Here is a 20509-nt window from a genome sequence, read left to right as displayed (position 1 = left end):
ATTCTATACATAAATATAGAACTATATACGGTGTAGTGTGTGTGTATATGTATGTATATATATGTGTGTGTGTGTGTGTGTGTATATATATATATATATATATATATATATATTAGTATCTCACTAAAGTGAGTATACCCCTCACATTTTTGTAAATATTTTATTATATATTTTCACGTGACAAAACTATAAAATGACACTTTGCTACAATGTAAAGTAGTGAGTGTACAGCTTGTATAACAGTATCAATTTGCTGTCCCCTCAAAATAACTCAACACACAGCCATATATGTCTAAACTGCTGGCAACAAAGTTGAGTACACCCCTAAGGGAAAATGTCCAAATTGAGCCCAATTAGCTATTTTTCCCTCCCCGGTGTCATGTGACTTGTTAGTGTTACAAGGTCTCAGGTGTGAATGGGGAGCAGGTGTTTTAAATTTGGTGTTATCGCTCTCACTCTCCCATACTGGCCACTGGAAGTTCAACATGGCACCTCACGGCAGAGAACTCTGAGGATCTGAAAAAAAGAACCATAGAGACATGGATGAGCAAATTTGGGGTAGAAGAACTTGACTGGCCTTCAGAGTCCTGACCCCCAACCCAATAGAATACCTTTGGGATGAATTAGAGCGCAAACTGCATGCCTGGCCTTCTCTCTTCTTGTAAACGGTGGGCCAACTCAATATTGAACTTACGGACTACGATTGGGATGCCATTAAAGTTCATGTGGGTGTAAAGGCAGGCGTCCCAATACTTTTGGTAATGTGCACATGCACACTTTATTCATTATAGATTGACGAGTTTGTTATCCAATGGATATAATCAACACTGAAAATTAGATTTATTCCATATCCCATTTAAAGGGGGAATTCTACTCAAGGCAAAATTTGGAAATTCCTCTACACTAGTGGAGCATTGCCTAGCTGTGAGGATCCGTTCCCCACAGAACCCTTCAAATCAGTTTGAATGGACCGCTAAAAACAACCATACACTTGACATTGACCTGTGACAGAACCCTGTAGATATTCACTCCAGCAGTTTACGAGCGGGGATTGGAAATTGGAATGTTGTGGTGGTGACAGTTTCTTGGGATAACTTAACTGCTAATGCTTTTGTTCACTACGAGCAGGTTTTGCATTCCCGTAAGACTATGGGAATGCAAAACTTGCTTGAAGCAGGTCAATTACAGATCAGAAGTTAGTGAAATGCACCTGTCAATTAGTTCTTAATGTTCCAAGGACAATCTCAAACTAATGCTATCGACACAAGTCCAAAGTCAATTGACACAGGACCTAAAGCAGTTTTTTTCGTCTTCGACCCCCAGTGGGGATAGGTCAGAAGCCACGTTTAGCTTTTGCAGGAGCTTCCCCTACTTCCTTTCCTGGTTGACCATACTGGAGATGAGAGACTATCTCTACATTTGGAAGACTCAAAAATTAATACCTGACACTTTTCCTAACCTAGTCCACTAGGGGCTCGTGCACACTTCAGTTCTAAAAAAAAGCTGCTTTTACAGGCATTTGAGCTTTTTTTCAGCTTGAAGCAGCTTGTTCTTTTTTGGACTCTTGCATGTTTTTGAGCTTTTTAGATTTTTTTTGAGCATAAAATTTTTTTTTCACAAACCCTCCCCTCATTTTTCTAATTTTTTGTGTTTTCAAACTTCTTTGAGCTCTTTCGTGCTTTTTTTGGGGGATTTTTCTGCTCGAAAGCTCCTCTAAAAAATGCGAGTTTGGTGGGGTTTTTTTTTTCTGCCTGTAAGAGCTTATGTCTGTAAACTCCTGAAAAAGCCATAGTGTCCATGGACACATTGGCTAATATGGAGAGGAGTTTCCAGGCAGAATAAATTGGCTCCAAAGCCTGTAGAAGCAGCTTCTTTGAGCTTTTTTGAGATGCAGTGTTGTTATTTCTTTCCTGATAAAATATATTTAATCAGCAGCATGAAGATTATTCTACTTTCTTCTTTTTTACTTCAGTAGGAAATTCTCTTGCTCCAAACAAGCCTGTGCAGAGATAGGAGTTATGTGAAGGAATTTAATGGCAGTTAATCGTTACGTGAATCTGTAGAAACAAGTACAAGTTTTTATAAATGCTTCTTCCCTTGCCATACATGCAAATTAAATTGTTTTTGTGAGCAGAGGTAGGCTATAACACATAATGGCAAGTGATTTTAAAAAGAGCTTGAGGTGTTCCCATGCAGGGTAAAGCAATGGGTACTGTATATCCTTCCTCCATTCACTCCTCAGCCACTGCATCTGCCTGCAAGATCATGAAGCTGTGCACACATTTCTTGTTGCTCTGAGCGCCCCCAATGTGACCAGTATCTAGTGTACTGGTTACCTTGCTCTTAAAAGGATAATTCACCTTTACAAATATCCGGGCTATGCAGGTAAGGGATGCTTGTAGATTAAAACAAGCTGTGCAGCTCAGCTAAAGATGAATATATCCTTGCTATAGGTGTAGGCTAGGCCATTTACATACCTTATGAAGCCTGACTGGAATACTCCAATGAGGTTGCTAACTGAGGCCTAGTCATCATCTCTGCTCACCTCCATCATCACAGGAGTTAGCTCTTTCTCTGATTCCAATCCCCTCTCATACTCTTTCTCTCCCTTGATGCAGTAGCTCTGAGCTCAGCATGTGAGAGCTCACTCCTGTAATGGTGGAGGTGAGCAGTGATGACTAGGCCTCACTTAGCAACGTCCTGGGACTATTCCTGTCAGTCTTCATAAGGTATGCAAATGGCCTACACCAGGGGTAGGCAACCTTGGCTCTCCAGCTGTGCTGAAACTACAAATCCCATCATGCCTCTGCCTTGGGGAGGCATGCCTGTGGCTTTCAGAGTCTTGAAGTGCCTTATGGGACTTGCAGTTCTACAACAGCTGGAGAGCCAAGGTTGCCTACCCCTGGCCTACACCTATAGCAAGTACTTTATTCAACTTTCGTCAGAGCTGCACAATTTGTTTTTATCTACAGATGGCTATTTTTTTTTTTTTTTTTTTTTTTGTGGTAAGGATGAAATATCCTTTTAGCGAAAAACACAGGTTTGCTTCAAAGGGAGCATTTACCTTTACACCGTCAAGTATTTACATACTTTTACTAAGAAGTAAATACACTTAAAACAGGCCCTCACTGACCTTTTGTAGCTGCAGGCGATGTGGTGCAATGAAATCCAAAGAGTTTACAGCAGAAGCACTGAGGGCCAGTTCTCACCATTCCCACACAAGCGGCCAATAGGGTTATGCTGCTACTTCCAGGTGATTGGACACTGGCAAAAAAGACAGGAAATCCCCTGGGAGGCATTACCCTCCCAGCCAGGCATACTGTAGATTCCGTTTTTTGCAAGGCCGGTCCTTGGTATCGGGAAGGTTGGGGACCCTCTGGTCTAAAGGGCAAAGTTCCACTATTTACAGTGATAGCTCATTGGCTAGGAGTTTTTTCCTGGGAAATTTGACATCTGGCTTCCACAGCTCATGTTTGTAAGGCTGCTACATGCTCTTCGGCTCATACGTTTACAAAGTTTTACCAGGTGGATATTTGATCCTCAGAGGATACAACATTAGGGTTGATGGAGCCTTGTTGCAGGCTGGTGCGTGAGGATCTAACCTCGGTGTCCAGTCAAATAAAGGTGGCAGCATAACCCTATCCAAATGCATATGAAGATACCCTGTGTCCTGTGATGAACTTCAAGAAAAGGGTTTTACAGGTAAACCAAAATTCACATATTCAAACTTTTCTCCTGCTAGGTTGAGGATATGTTCCCGTATTTTTGATCTTCACTTCATACTAAAAATGTTGCCCTCCTTAACCTTATTCAGACTCTTAAAACAGAACTCCAGATTTTTTTCCTTTCACCCTCTGTGTCAAAAACCCCTTTCACACCGATGTGATTTTCAGGCGCGTTCTCGCTAAAAAAGCACCTGAAAATCTCATGAAAACCATGGTAAACTCGTTCAATGAATCCAAGCTCTGCAAGCTGAGATAACATGCACTGCATTGATGCATTCACACAATTTCACACTTACTACCAGCAAGAACGAGTCCTTACATTTAAAGAGCACCTGTCCTTTCAGATCCATCATGACAGCGCCTGTTAGGGGACATCCACTCACCTGCTGCCGCCACATCTCTCACCTTATTGTGTCACTGCCACATCACCAGCCGCCTCATTGAAGTGAATCGGACTTTTGTGAGTCAACAGCGGGTCAAAGGAAGAGCCTCTGCGGGACAGAGGTGACTGTTGCTCTTTAAAAATTATCATTAAAATGGAGTTGATTTAAATCCAGCCTTATCATGATTTAAGTTGACTTAATTTAAATCAAATCCACCCTGAGATAAAATCACTTAAAACTGCCCCAGGCTGCTGTATCAGGACTTGCCATAACTGGTATAACTTTCATTTAAGGTCCTGAGCGTTGTTCACCCTCTGGCTGGCCAAACATTTAGCATTTACATTTTGGAAGAAAACCTAAATAGGACCACAAGGCAGTGACACAAATGTTTCCAGCAGCCTGTTTATCAGTATTGCCTTGTAAGCTGGAAACATGGCTCCTAATGCCTGAATGTCCCATTTGTCTATGAAATATTGTAAAATCATTGGGCAGGAAAACTGCTTGCTACGCTGTAAAATGTTTTTTGTCTGTTTTCAACTGAAGTAAGTATGCGATATTCAGTCACTGATTGCTTTTGACAGAAATAATTTAGGAATGAGTTTGGTTGCTTGTCTATCAGCTGCTTGTTGAGCATGAGATGAAAAACTAGTTAATCAGATCTGCATGACTTGATTCTGCATACATCTTTTTTAGGCCTGCCTGATCTAAATGACATTGGGTCTTCTACTTGATTTTCAATTTTTTTAAATTTCATTACAACTAGCCCAAGTAGGGTTTTTGGTTGCTTTTTATGACTTTATACTAGAAAACAAAGCATAACAAATGGGTTTTGCTTAATGTGGGAGGAAAAACTATGCGTCCTTGTGACTGTCTTCTGTGCACTGGAAAGCTGTACTGTATTTTGAAGCTGATTCTATATAAGAGAACTGGGACAGCTAGACTTGATTTTAAACTGATCCTCTAAACATTTGGGCATCCAAAATGATGGTTAGAGCTGGAACCAAGAAGATCTAATGGCTCGTTTCCACTGAGCGCTACGGTTCGGTACGGTATGCTATTTTTGCCGTTTCCATTGTGAATGGTACCCTAATTCCGAACCGTACCATACCACTTTTTTGGGACTCTTTCGTTGGGGTACCAAGCACATTAGTAACGTACCAACAGGGTGGAGCTACACTCTGCAGAACTTTGGTTGACAGAGAATCGTCTATCACAGCTTTCCTGCTACACCACGCCTATCATGAAAGGGTACTATTGGCAGTGGAAACGCAAGGTGTACCGTTCCGAACCGTACCGTACCACTCAGTGGAAATGAGGCATAAAACAATCAAATTGGGAGAGCTCAGTCTGGAAGAGGGAGAGCAGCACATGTAGCTAGTCAGTTGCATTGCAGTGCTAATAAGGGACATGCTGATAAGAAGTTGAGAGCAGAGTCACAGTTGAGCCCGCCAGTGTACTGCTTCTCCTCTCACTCTCCATTCAAAGGTCGGAGAATGGACTAGACTTGTAAGCAGCAGACAAAAAAAATCAGATCTTGTGCCATGCCAGGCTGTATTTGGTAGTAGAGCTTCTGATGGATGTGAGTATCAGATCCCTGCCTTCCTCACTAACTCGTGACAAAAGACTGCCCAATCTCACACTACGCTATCACTCATGTGACAGTGCCACTCTCAGCTGCACCCTGCACAAACATTTTCCAGCTGGTGGGACCACAATCTGGGTGCCAGCAGCCTGAGAGTTATAGTCACTGGGTTAATTAAGAAATGAACCCTTTAACTGCCACACCCCCTTTATAATTGAGCAGGAGGAAGCTCCTAATTTTAGCAATACCAACTATGATTTTAGAATAGTAGTCCTGTAGCACACACGGTCACCACAGACAGGTATGTTCATAGGATTTATCCTATACAGTAGCACTCTTCAAGAGAGGTTTCTTTTTTTAGCTTGCATTAAGAGCTTAGGGACAAGTTTAACACTTTTAAAAATATGCTTTTATTACTGAAAAGGTCTAAATTGATGCAAATAAAATATTTACACCAAAAAGTGTTCCAAATAAATAAAGACCTGATACAGCAATAAGGTAGATTTAAGGAAGAAGGATACTTGCAATCAGTGTCCTGGGTGTTATCAGAGTTCAGTCGATGAGCCGTGTTTTTATCGGTTCTCAAGCTTGACAGATGTTCCTGATTTGATGGTAAAGGAGAACTCACAACTGTCTTGACATCTCCCTTTTTCTCTGGGATCAAAGGGGTGTTGACGGAAACCCCTGACCAATATACAGTGACTGTGTGTCCATGGGCTGTCCTGGGTTTTTGACAATATGTTCCTTCCTTACATTTAGTTTAATGCCACAATTCATATCTTCCAATATGTACCATTAAATTTTTTGTCCATGGATATTACAGGGTAGCTCAGCTAAACTTGTCACCCAGGGAATATCTGACGGCAATCTTCCTTCTATATGTGCTAGTGTGGTCATGTATGACCTTGATTTGTTCAGTACGACATCCCCCATTCAAATGTATACGCATTATTAATGTGCTTTTCCTGTCTGAGTTTATGAATCGTGTGTGGATTTGTTAAGTTTTCAATTGGGTAGAGGTCTCTGATTGCCTTTTTATGATCTCCATTAGTTATGGGTATCCTTTTATGGCATGCTATGTATTCTTAATGGATTTGGTCATAGTTTTACGATGGGCTTGGACAGCAGAAACTGACATCCTGCCAGGACTCAATTAGCTGTTTACAGCTCTGCACAGGCCTAAGCGCTTGTTTCTGATGTCTCTGAGTTGAGATAACAGCTCTATTGAAGTGTAAAAGCTATGCATTCCACGAATTAGAGGAGGGAGGGTTGAAGATCACTGCTGCAATGTGTAACTGTTCTGCAAGACTGTCATGGCTGACCTATGATAACTGAACAACATGGCCACTAGCTACAGCTTTTTTATGTGTCCAGTATGTGATATCATTACAGAGCTATGACAGTCTCCGGACTGGATGGACAGAAATGCAAATCCTTTGTTAGGTAAATAGCCTCTATTATATGTATATATTTGTGTACTTCGCTTTTCCCCTGGTGTCCAGATTTAAAGGAGAAGTATGGGATCTAGAAGAAAAACCCACAAAACGTTCATGCTTGCCTCCATGCTGCAGCATCAGAGTTGAAATGCAGCTGTCTCATACCAGCTCTAAGACCAAAAACCGGGTGATCACATGATCGCTGATTGTTAAGCACCCGGTCTGCTGAGAGCAGAGACTGTTGGTCGTTATTCTCTGCTCTGCTCCTGCAGTGCTCCCTGGAGCGTTGGGCTGGGGAAGGGGCAGGAGCATCTGGCTTCAGCTCTCTGATGCACGCTGAAAGCCAGAGCCAGCTGTCAGACAAGCAGCAGGGTGGATCCCCATAACATTGTCAGGATCCTAGCGCAGCTCTGCCCCGTCAGCTGATAGCGGGCAACAGCCCACTATCCGCTAACTCTGGGTCAAAGGAAAACAAAAGTAGCTGTACTCCTGTAACCCACAAAAGAAGTACTGTACGGCCAAAAAAGCTTTGTAAATGTGACCAATATAAGTGTCTAGCATGCTTATCCAATGCTGTAAACCTATCGGGGACAGTAGTAATACTTGCGTGAGAACTACATACATACTTGGTGCACACCTCTTATGACCACATCTTTTATCCTTGTTGTTTGATACCTGATCGTATGAATGTCTGCCACAGATGTCAGAAGTAGCCTATACGTAGTCTATAGAAGAGCAGGCCTGAAATCACCTATTAGCATTTGTACTGTAATTTTTATGTTTTATTTGTTATGAACAGGACTGGACCCTTGCCTTGGTAGTGGCGTCAAGTTGCCTCCTACTGCTGGAGACACTGGGAGCACTATGTATTGATGTAGGCCTTGTGGCACAAGTTGATGATCTGAAGGTTCAAAAATGGGCTACTGCAGATCAATGTTTGTTTTAGCGAGTAGCTATAGTTGAGAGAGGCTTGTTCTTGCTGCTCAGAGTTCAAGTATATTTGCATAGGGTTATTATCTGTCCTCCTCTACTTCTGGGATGCTAGAGTACTGTCTTTTAGCAGTGGAAGCCAGTACAAGGTTTCTTGATTGTGTAGAAATTAAAATTAGAAAATGTCTAATGCTTTCTAGGAGCAGTGCAAAGCATTTGAATGTCGTAATCTGCCAGGCTGTCAAGCTGATCTAAGTTGCTGAATTAGAACAACCATGGAGTAGGTGAGGTCAGGATAACATCAGAACTCCTAATCTGCAAGCTTGTTTTGGGTCAGTGAAAGAATTTGACATGAGACCATCATGATGACCTAACAGATATCATGTTTACAGGGAAAGGACATTTTTGGAAGCATCTCTATTTCTCACAGAATAGGTTTCCTGCATGGTAAGTTTTGTGAACTTGTAAGTTTCCTGAATAGCATTGATTGTTGACAAAACATTTCATTTGTTGCCAGTAAATTCTCATTAATTGTATGGGGCATCAAAATACAGAAAAAGATTTCTGTAGAGAAAATGCAAAGCGTTTTATGTGTAGGTAGTGTTAATTCTACAGGAAAAGGCATGAGAATAGGCCTTTACATCTAATTCCCCCTTCAATCAGAAGAATTCCTAAACTCCATATACCTAGTCTGGGGGTGCAGTCAAAGAAGAAAAGAGGAAAAGGAAAAGAGTAAGGTATTTTGTATGATGACAGTGCTCTAAACCTGGACTTTAGAAGCTCCATCAGACTCTTCAAATTCCATACAAGGTCGGTAATCCAAGGCTCCTGAATCTTTAAGAATTGTGGAATTTTATCATTGGGGGTGGCTGAGAGCTTCTCATTGATCATTATCCTGGAAAGCTTGGGCTTATTCTGGTCAAACCATATAGTGGGGGATTTCCATGACTTGGCTATCACCATGCAGGCTACCAAAAAGACCAAATAGATGTCTCCTTGCACTTCGCGGAGCATCTAAAGTTGGGCGGCCCAGTAAGGCCTCTTGTGGATTCTTTTTAAGATTCATGCCGGTTAATGAGCAGAGAAAAAGTGTAGACCTGAATCCAGAATCTACAGATTTTTAGATATACCCACCAAAAATCGAGGAAACCACCATCTTGGGAACAGCCTCTAAAGCAGTACGGGGAGTCTCCTGGGACGTAGGAGCCCAGTCTGCATATTCATTTTTCTTATTTACCGCTTGAAGCCAGAAGAGGGTGCGGTAAAGACAAGATTTTATTGAATTTTAAAGGTTAAAAATAAATAAATTAAAATAAACCACAAAATAAAAAAAATAAACAAACCTCTGTCCTTCATGTCTCATTAGATTGCATGAACTACTAGTAGAGTGTAAAAATATTTTGGGTACCACCATACAAAGGGTCACAATAGACCATCACAGACAGGTACTGTATACATAGTCAGCATTTTTCTTCCTCCAAACGCAGCGAGTCCCCCTCCTCAAGAAAGCACATGTACAGGCCCATCTGAAGTTTGCCAATGAAGATCTAAATGATTCAGAGAAGGATTGGGAGAAAGTGATGTGGTCAGATGAGACCAAAATTGAGCTCTTTGGCATCCACTCGATTCGCCGTGTTTGAAGGAAGAATAATGCCGACTATGACCCTAAGAACACCATCCCTACAGTCAGTCATGGAGGTGGAAACATGATGCTTTGGGGCTGTTTCTCTGCTAAAGGTAGAGGCCGACTTTGCCGCATTAAGGGGCCGATGGACAGGGCCATTCAGGCTTGACAAATTTGCTTTGAATCTAGGAGCCAGCTAAAAAAGTTAGGAGCCAGTTTTTTTTTTTATACTAACAGGGCTTTTTGTTAGACGGAGATGGCAGATCTTGAATTTGCACATGGAGGGGACTGGAGCCGTGCATGCTGCTGGGTGGGGCAGTTTTCAAACTGGGTGGTTTAAGGGGGGATGAGTGTCCCTTTGGGGCTCTTGGGGTCGTGGGGATATGCCACTTGAAGTTGTTGGGGCTGAGATTTTTGATGTGTGTTGTGGTGTGTGGCATACTGCGTGGCCTGGGCTCTGCTCCCCTCCCTGCTTGTCTAAAGTGCATGCATGGGGACTGACTGGCTGGAAGGAGGAGGGGTGGGCCACTGTGTGCACAGATTGGCTGGTGGAGAGGGGGGGTGTGGGGGAGCCTTTCCGCATGGTGGTGGCGAGTCTGCTGGTTAAGGGGGCACGAGGGGGCCAGTGTGTGGAGAGAAACTTTGGCTCTGCTGCAGTGCTGTGATAAGGTCATTTGGTCCCCGGGGTGAAAATGCCAAGCTGGCCCCCCCCCCCCCCAATCTTAAGCATTTTTTTGTACATCCTAAACTACAGTGCCTTGCAAAAGTATTCACCTCCTTGACCTTTTCCCTTTTTTGTTATATTACAACCTTAAGTTCAATGTTTTGTTAATCTGAATTTTATGTGATGGATCCGAACACAATAGTCTAAGTTGGTGATGTGGAATGAGAAAAATATATACATAAAAACTATTTTTTAAAAATTGAAAACAGAAAATTGGCATATGCGTATGTATTCACCCCCTTTGTTATGAAGCCCATAAAAAGCTCTGGTGCAAACAATTACCTTCAGAAGTCACATAATTAGTGAAATGATGTCCACCTGTATGCAATCTAAGTGTCACATGGTCTGTCATTACATGTACACACCTTTTTTGAAAGGCCCCAGAGGATGCGACACCTAAGCAAGAGGCACTACTAACCACACACTGCCATGAAGACCAAGGAACTCTCTAACCAAGTAAGGGACAATGTTGTTGAGAAGTACAAGTCAGAGTTAGGTTATAAAAAAATATCCTAAACTTTGATGATCCCCAGGAGCACCATCAAATCTATCATAACCAAATGGAAAGAACATGGCACAACAGCGCAAACCTGCCAAGAGACGGCCGCCCACCAAAACTCATGGACCGGGCAAGGAGGGCATTAATCAGAGAGGCAGCACAGAGACCTAAGGTAACCCTGGAGGAGCTGTAGAGTTCCCCCAGCAGAGACTGGAGTATCTGTACATAGGATGACAATAAGCCACACGCTCCATAGAGTTGGGCTTTATGGCAGAATGGCCAGAAGAAAGCCATTAGTTTCAGCAAAAAAACAAAACGGCACATTTTGAGTTTGCGAAAAGGCACGTGGTAGACTCCTAAAATGTATGGAGGAAGCTGCTCCAGTCTGATAAGACTAAAATTTTACTTTTTGGCCATCAAAGAAAACGCTATGTCTGTTGCGAAACCCAACACATCACCCAAAGAACACCATCAGTGAAACATGGTGGTGGCAGCATCATGCTGTGGGGATGTTTTTCAGCAGATGGGACTGGGAAACTGGTCGGAGTTGAGGGAAAGATGGATGGTGCTCAATACAGGGATATTCTTGGGATATTCTTGCAAAACCTGTACCACTCTGTGCTTGATTTGAGGCTAGGACGGAGGTTCACCTTCCAGCAGGACAATGACCCAAAACACACTGCTAAAGCAACACTTGAGTGGCCTAAGGGGAAACATGTAAATGTGTTGGAATGGCCTAGTCAAAGTCCAGACCTCAATCCAATAGAAAAGCGGTGGTCAGACTTAAAGATTGCTGTTCACAAGCGCAAACCATCCAACTTGAAGGAGCTGGAGCAGTTTTGCAAGGAGGAATGGGAAAAATCCCAGTGGTAAGAAGTGGCAAGCTCATAGAGACTTATCCAAAGTGACTTAGAGCTGTGATTTGCCGCAAAAGGTGGATCTACAAAGTATTGACTTTAGGGGGGTGAATAGTTATGCACATTGACTTTTTCTGTTATTTTGTCCTATTTGTTATCTGCTTCTCAAAAAAAAAAATATTCATAGTTGTGGGCATGATCTGTAAATTAAATGATGCAAATCCGCAAACAATCTATGTTAATTCCAGGTTGTGAGGCAACAAAATAAGAAAAATGCAAGGGTGGGGGTGGATACTTTTGCAAGGCACTGTATATCTAAAATCAAGACTATTTGGGTTTATGTTTCAGAGGCATGATCGATTTAGCTGCACCCTCAAAAAATCCTACATGCTGCAGTTTTAGCATCTTGCTCAGTCTACCCAGGACTTCCCTGGTATCAAAACAGAGCTCTATGTCTTTTGCAGGAAAAGTGTCAACCCATAAACACTAGCTAAGCATTTTTGCACGAAACCGTAAACATGGCAACTTATTTCATGTACCTTACATCCAATACAATCCACTCCCACACTGCGTTGCTCTCTTTTTCTGGCCCAGGAATATCATCTTAGAGGGGCGGGCTGGAATGGACATTCACCTGTCGTGCGGAGAGAGCTCTGCCTGACAAGTAGTACAGCTTTCAGGCTGCTTCTTGCACCCAGTGCAGGATTGCACAGAAGTCTCAGTCAGCACACCGCTCCTGCGCCTCTATAGCTCCCTGGCCTGGGAATTACATCATCTTAGAGGGGCGGGCCAGTACTGAAGTTCACCTCTCCGGTGGAGTTAACTCGGCCTGACAAGCAGTACAGCTTTCAGTCTTCTTGTGCTGGCTGCAGGATCTGTTTCTCGGGCATAAAATGTTAGGCATCAGGGCAGATGGCAGACTTTAGAAGCATATGTGACAGTAATAGGAGTGCCAAGGGTGAGTGGGCTGGCTGGAGCCCAGGCGCCGTCCCCGGTTTCTGGTCGGCGACCTGGTGCCTGGGGTTTGTTAAGCTCTGGGGCCATGTATTGTAAAATCTTGGATGAGAACCTTCTTCCCTCAACCAGACCACTGAAGATGGGTCATGGACGGGTCTTCCAGCATGACAATCACTCAAAACCTACCCGCAAAGGCAACAAAGGAGTGGCTCAAGAAGAACCACGTTAAGTTAATGAAGTTGGAGAAGTCCAGAGAAGGGCAACTAAACAAATTGGGGGATTGGAGGACCTTAATTATGAAGAGCGTCTGCAATTGCTTGATTTATTCTACCTGGAGAAGAGACGCCTGAGAGGGGACATGATAGCAATTTATAAAAACCTTAATGGTGATCTCCGCATAGAAAAAAAGCTATTTAGTAGAAAGGATTGCACGAGGATTCAAGGGCATACAAAGCGATTAGAGGAGAAGCGTTTTAACCTCAGGCAACGCAGGGGGTTCTTTACTGTTAGGGCTACAGGATTGTGGAATTCTCTACCACAAGAGGTGGTTTCTGCGGGAAGTATGGTTGCTTTCAAAAGACTCTTGGACGTACATCTCAATGATCAGAACATTCAGGGGTATGAGAGATGATTATGGACGGACTATTGTCTTTATTCAACCTCAACTACTTTGTAACTATGTAAGTGGCCTAGTCATTCCTATAGAAAATGTATGTAGGAAGCTGAAACTTCGAGTTGCCAAGGGACAGCCAAGAAACCTTAAGGATTTAGAGAGAATCTGTAAAGAAGAGTGGACCAAAATCCCTCCTGAGATGTGTGAAAACCTGCTCACCAACTACAAGAAACGTCTTACCTCTGTGCTTGCCAACAAGAGTTTCTCCACCAAGTACTAAGTCATGTTTTGCTTGGGGATCAAACACTTATTTTACTTGCTGAGCTGCAACCTAATTTATAGCATTTGTTTTATGTAGCTTTTTTTTTTTTCATGATTTTTAAGAGACCGGGTCCGGCGCCTGGGCTTCTGCCAACCCACTCACCACCGGCACTCCTATTACTCTCTGTCATTTAAAATACACCTATGGGCAAACTTACAAAATCTGCAGGGGAACAAATAATTATTTTCCCCACTGTGTGTGTGTGTGTGTGTGTGTGTCCTAATATGTGATTTGTAGTTCAGTTCTGTTTTCAACATACACAACTTAATGAGTCAGAGGGTAGCCCATCCAACCTTGTGTGGATTTTCAGAGAGACGTAAAAAGTGAACAGATAGTGCTGGGCTTTCGTATTGGAAAGTCTAACAAGGCACCCTATTTTAAATTCTTATGAGTAAATATGTAGATTTGTTTTAAGACATTATGCAAGATCTTTTTTAAACTTGTAACCATTGAACCACTTGTAACTAAAATAAAATTGAAATCATTAAAGTTTGACTGTTATTCTTCTTCATTGGGCTATATGATATTGTCATTCTCCATCTGTTCTTGTCTGAAAGCAGAAACAAACAGTGGGAGAGACTTGTAAAGAAAATGACATCTAGTTGAGTGTAACTGATTGGCGGTATACAGAAAGTTCATAGAGATGTCTCTAATCGTTACATTTAGCTGCAATTGCATTTAAACGTTAATAACTTGTTGCAAGTGTAGGATGTATTCACTGGTTTTATATAACTATACGACTGTATTGGGAACACTTCTGTATTAACAGTATCGGAAAAGGATACGTTAGCTCAGCCTCTGGATCAATATGGTTAATCTAATTTATTTTCTGCTGTACATATCACTTTTCCATGTGACAGAATGCATTCTACTTTGACAAGACTGCATAGATGATCTAGTATTCTGTGTTTACGAACTCTTTTGTATGCATCTCCTCAAAAGCACAGGTTTAGGTTTATGGATTATCTTATTTCCTGGAATAATTATTGTTCTATTTCTCTTGTCATTTCTCTTGCAGAAAGAAATCCAGGCAATGAGTCAGTGTCATCATCCCAACATTGTGTCCTATTATACCTCCTTTGTGGTTAAGGATGAGCTCTGGCTGGTAATGAAGCTACTGAGTGGAGGTAAGACATATTTTAAAGGTTTCTCCTCCTAGCCAATATGTCTATTGAAACGGTTCCTTGACAGCCATTTCCAATTAAAAGGAATCTCCAGCTTACTGTATTTAATGGGCTTGTCTGTTGAGACCACCATAAAAGAAACTAGGAAACATATCAATAGTAATCAAATCATCTGGATTTGCCATTGGCATGCAGACTGTTTTCTTCTTTGGGCTTATACAGCACCACTGTTTAAAGTGGTAGTAAACGCCTGAGTATTTTTACCTACAGGTAAGCTTATAAAAAGGCTTACTTTACTTGTAGGTAAAATGAATATCTCCTAAACGTGCGCCGTTCAGGAGATATTCCAGTGAGCAGCAGCTGGTGACGTCCTTGGCGCATTCGCTCTGAAGGAACGACATACCCATACTCCTTCAGAGCTGTGTTCCGCGGCTGAGTTTATAGTTCAAATGCGTTTATCTAATGCTTGCCACCACCACAAAAAAATCTAAATGCCTTGAAGTAAGGACAGTCATCCAATGTAACAATTCCTAAACCCTTTGTACGAGTCCATGTCTCTTAACCACTTCCCGCCCGCCCTATAGGCAAATGACGGCGTGAAGGTGGTTGCATTATCCTGACCGGACGTCATATGACGGCTGCAGGATATTGCGCTCTGCGCGCCTCCGGAAATTGCCACTAGAACCACCAGGGATGCCCACCCATGACCCCGGGGATGCCCACCAGGGATGGCAATCAGGGCTCAGGGAACCCGCCAGTGCCCTCCCCATCAGTGCTGCCCGCCAGTGCCCTCCCCATCAGTGATGCCCATCATTGCCATCTATCAGTGTCCACCAATGCTACATATCAGTGCAACCTATCAGTGCCGCATGTTAGTGCAACCCCATCAGTGCCTCCTCATAAGTGCCTGTCAGTGCGGCCTCATCAGTGCAGGAAAAAACGTATCTTTTTACAAAATTGTATACCATAAACAAAAAAACTTTTTTTTTTTTTCAAACTTTTTGGTCTTTTTTTGTTTGTTTAGCAAAAAAGAAAAAACCTTGCGGTGATCAAATACCTCCAAAAGAAAGCTCTATTTGTGGGGAAAAAAGTGACAAATTTGGTTTAGGTACAGTGTTGCATGACCGCGCAATTGTCATTTAAAATACAACAGCGCTAATAGCTGAAAATTGGCCTCGGCAGGAAGGGGGTGAAAGTGCCTGGTATTGGAGTGGTTAAAGAAGCTCAGTCTAATGTCCCAACACATACATTGTTCAGTTTGCATAGAAGCCAGTCCACCTACCGGTATGTTTTTTCAATTGTGGTAAGAATCTTAGGCTTCAGGAGACAACCACAGTAAACAATCAAACTTAATGCTTTGTCCCCATTCGGATTCAGACTTTGGATTGAATGCTTCTAGGGAAGAGTGCAAACCGCTAGACCCCCCATATTGTCTTTACTGTGTACTATTTCACAGAAGAAGGCACCAGTAGATCCAAGTAAGGTCTCTTCATAATAAGCGTGAAATAAAATTAAATTTTTGCAGGTAAATAGTTGGTGATAAAATGTTTACCATACTATTGAAATGAGATTGTCATCCAGTTTGGCTGGACAATCTCTGTAGTTATCAGCAAACACCACTGACAAGCCAGTATTTTTGGAACTATTAAGTGGATGGTCGCTAGCAGGTTCATTCTGTATAGGTAGGCCCCATGGGTTTCTTCTTGATATCCATCTTCCCTCTTCCATAGCCATAAATATGCAATGGCTCAAGCTCAGATTTGCACACCCCACTTAAATGAACTCAATGAAATGACTTATACCCCTCCTTTACTGAACTGCTCTAGTAAGAGAAGACCTTATTAAGCTTTAGAAAGAAAGTCTGAAAGTTAACTGCTTTTGCTGTGTTTTCTCTTTAGAAAACCCATTTTGTTCTGTGAATGCATTCAAGATTTATCTGTTAAAAATTTTTTATACGTGAACAACCTTCATCTTCCAGTGCCTCGGACCCCCGAGGTTGGACTTTTGGGTATTTTAAATGACTTTGCTCCTTGGACTCATGCCGTATTCTGCTTTGTATTCTTTTGTTTTATGCACATAAGATGATACACTGGAAAGATGCTGTTCCACCTTCCGTCCAACAGTTCTTTCATTTAGTTAATGCTGATCGAAGTGTAAACTGATCTATAATGGTCCGGCATGTCCTCAGAAGTTTACCAAAGTATGGCAGCCGTGGTGGGATATCTGAGTCGTTTAAGGGGGTAGGTTTTTTGTCCCAACAATCCTAAGTGTTTCTGTACTACTTATGGTAGTTTTTACTTTTATATTTTTTAGCTGTCTTGGTTGTTTACAGTGCATATATATGGGGATTGTGGCGCTGGTGTGTATGATTGTATGTGTGTATGCGTGTGTTCTGGATTTAGGTATTTGTTTTTTCCTAGACAATGGTACTATCACCCGTTTTTGCTCTAGGGTTATATGTGTAGCCTCTCCCCCCCCCCCCCCCATCCCCCTTGGGTGCAGTGCTTTTTTCTGTTCTATGCCAGTTATGCAATTCCCGTTTTTTTTCTTTCTTTTTCATATTGTGTGTTTTATAAACACTTAAATACCTTTAAAAAAAAGATTTTATCGTACCCTGCATTCACTAATGACACTATGAAAGCACACATTACCATTATCCCTAAGGAGGGGAAAGCCCCAACTGCCTGCGGCAGCTATAGGCCCGTTTCTCTTCTCATTCTAGATCTTTACCAAAATATTTGCTATGCGTCTAGCACAACACGTACAACTTCTTGTCCATTTAGACCAAGTGGGCTTCATACCAATCAGAGAGGCTAGAGATAATACAGCCAAAGTTCTTAATCTGATCCATATAGCTAACACATCCCATCTGCCCAGCGTATTCTTAGGGACGGACGCTGAGAAGGCCTTCAAACGCGTAAACTGGAAATTCATGTGCGTGGTCCTTAAACATATCAGCCTAGGAGAGAAAGTGCTACAATGGATCTCCTTGATCTACTCCACCCAGACATCCCAGGTAAAAGCGAATGGCATCCTCTTTGAATCCTTTCCTATCTGGAATGGGACAAGGCAGAGTTGCTCCCTGTCACCCCCTCCTCTTAGCCCTCTCACTAGAGCCATTTTTATGCAAAATTCGTCTAAACCCTGACATCACGGGCATCCCAGTAGGAGACACGCAATACAAAATTTCGGCGTATGCTGACGACCTACTATTTTCACTTACTAACCCTGCAATCTCCTTTCCCAATCTTATCCGTGAATTTGAGATTTATGGGAACCTTTCCAACTTGAGGATCAACTTCAGCAAGTCAGAGGGCATGGGAGTTGAGTTATCACCCCACCTCATGCAGACTCTGAAGTTGAGCTTTAAGTTGCAAGTTAACTGATATTGCATTGCAGTACCTGGGTACACACATCCCCTCTGTCTTGTCCCGCACATACAAACTTAATTTCCCACCTCTATTAGCGTTCACACGTACCCTCCTGGAGAAATGGCATAGAGGCCTCCAGTCTTGGTTCGGCAGAAGCAACCTAATAAAGATGTGCATTTTACCAAAATATCTATACCTTCGCCAGACACTGCCTATTCAAATACCATCCAAATTTTTTAGACAGGTACACTCCCTCTTTACAAAATTCGTATGGGCTAATAAGAAACCTCGCCTACCTCGCCACTGCCTCACTCTCCCTAAAATGTATGGAGGTCTGGCATTCCCTGACATCAAAAAGTACCAACTAGCGATACATCTTGGTAGGATGATTGATAGGTGTCTCTATGCTGACACCAAACTATGAGCTCAGTTGAAACAAAACCAAACAAAGATCCCTCTAAACAGAGCCCTTTGGTGCTTCCAGAACCTGCCCCTAGCCGTAAAGACACACCCCTTGATCCAGTCCACCATACATATCAGCATAAAGGGCATGCAAACAAGCCTCACTCTTCACCCCAGATTCCCCCTTGTACCCTATTCTGGGGAACCCCGAATTCTCCCCTGGTTTGTCCTCACAACCCTAATATCCGTCAGATACTGGGGATATTTCAGGCATCACTCTTCCTAAAAGGTAAAGTCTGGCCCTCGATTTCCACACTAACAACCTATACTCTTACAAACTCCCATTCTGGTGTGCGTTGCAACTACACCACTTCCTGCATTCCATCCCTAATCCTCGACGCTTTGACCGCCAACTAATGCCATTTGAAGAATTTTGCTCAGAACCAGGGAATCTGCCAAGGGTTCTCTCCAAAATGTATAATCTGCTAATCACACCACAGGAGCAACCCCGGCTTCCCTGGTTTAGCAAATGGGAAACCGACCTGAACCAGTCTTTCTCAACAAACCAGAAACCATATATACTTAAACTTGCATTCAAATCCTCAATATGCACTAAAATTCAGGAAACTAATTGTAAAATCCCGATGAGGTGGTACTTCACCCCTACAAGACTCCACAGATGCTTTCCTGCCACATCAGACCGATGCTGGAGATGGCAAGATGGTGTGGGCACATTGTTCCATATTTTTTTTTAGACCTGTCCTAAGCTTTCTCACTACTGGTCAGAAGTTCACAGAATAACACAAAAATTCATGGAACACATCATACCAAATGATACCGCTTTCTTTCTTCTACACATCTCCGACATCCCAGCATCAACATATAAAATGTCAATCGTCAGACACCTGTTAAAGCGGTAGTATCCCGCTTTTTTCACTTTTACCTACAGGTAAGCCTATAATAAGGCTTACCTGTAGGTACAAATAATATCTCCTAAACCGGCACGGTTTAGGAGATATTTACAGTGCATGCAGCCGCTCGCGCGAGCGGCGCATGCGCTCTGAAGGTCCGGGGGGACCTTCAATTAAGTTGCCGGGAGCTTGCCGGAAAAATCACTCCCGCGCGCATGCGCGGGAGTGACGTCATCGCGGCTCCGGCTAATCAGCGCGCCAGAGCCGTCTCTTCCGTCCAATCAGCGCGCCGGAGCCGCCGAACCCGGAAGAGACGACGAGGGATCATGGCAGCGCCCGCATCGATGTCCGGGGGTCCGTGTCGGGGCTTCGTTTTAAGGTAAGTTACACATAATGGGCTAGTATGCGATGCATACTAGCTCATTATGCCTTTGTCTTGCAGGTTTTTTTTTTTTTATTTATTTTTTTTATAGGGTTTACAACCGTTTTAAATGCAGCTAAATCATGTATACCCCTCTATTGGAAAAAAACAACACCCCCAACTATAGCACACTGGATAAAAAAAGTGGAAGCGATAAACAGGATGGAGGACCCTTTATTTTCACTGCCCAACACAAACGCGAAAAATACTCCAAAATGTGGAGACTGTGGAATCTTTGTCCTCTCGGGAGAAGGTTTAACATTACTGGGATCATAACCACTACCCCGCAGACCAAGACGGACACGCGAGACCGATTGCTCCCTCTAAAGTTTCTATTTGAAGAAAAAAAAATTGACAACATCTGGTAAAAAAACAAAAACACGCTAAGTTTAATAACTACCACTATGGTAACAGTGTCTTGTATTCTGCCTATCCATAGAACATCCTGAAAAATCTGATTATATGTGGTTGGCTCACTGCTTTTCCAGATGCTCGCATAGAGCTTGAAGTGAAATTTAATGCATCCTCAACACCATTCTTGTACTGCAGGATGTCTTTCTTCAATGCAACCCCCCCCCCCCCAAAAAAAAAAAAAATCAAAACGGGCTGCAGATTTAGTGAGTATTTT

The 20509-nt window shown here is 42.6% G+C and overlaps 1 protein-coding gene across 1 annotated transcript in view; it reads left to right on the top strand.

Moving 5' to 3' along the window:
- Window positions 1–20509, top strand: part of OXSR1 (oxidative stress responsive kinase 1) — a 212427-nt gene that overhangs the window by 111884 nt on the left and 80034 nt on the right. The window contains exon 3 of the mRNA XM_082257323.1: window positions 14671–14779. Within this exon, the coding sequence (XP_082113449.1) occupies window positions 14671–14779 (109 nt within the window). The remainder of the gene's footprint in view (window positions 1–14670; window positions 14780–20509) is intronic.

Source organism: Pelophylax lessonae (genome assembly GCF_965119305.1).
Source record: "Pelophylax lessonae genome assembly, chromosome: 5".
In the NCBI taxonomy this organism is placed as follows: Eukaryota; Metazoa; Chordata; class Amphibia; order Anura; family Ranidae; genus Pelophylax; species Pelophylax lessonae.
This window is presented reverse-complemented; position numbering and strand designations above follow the sequence as displayed.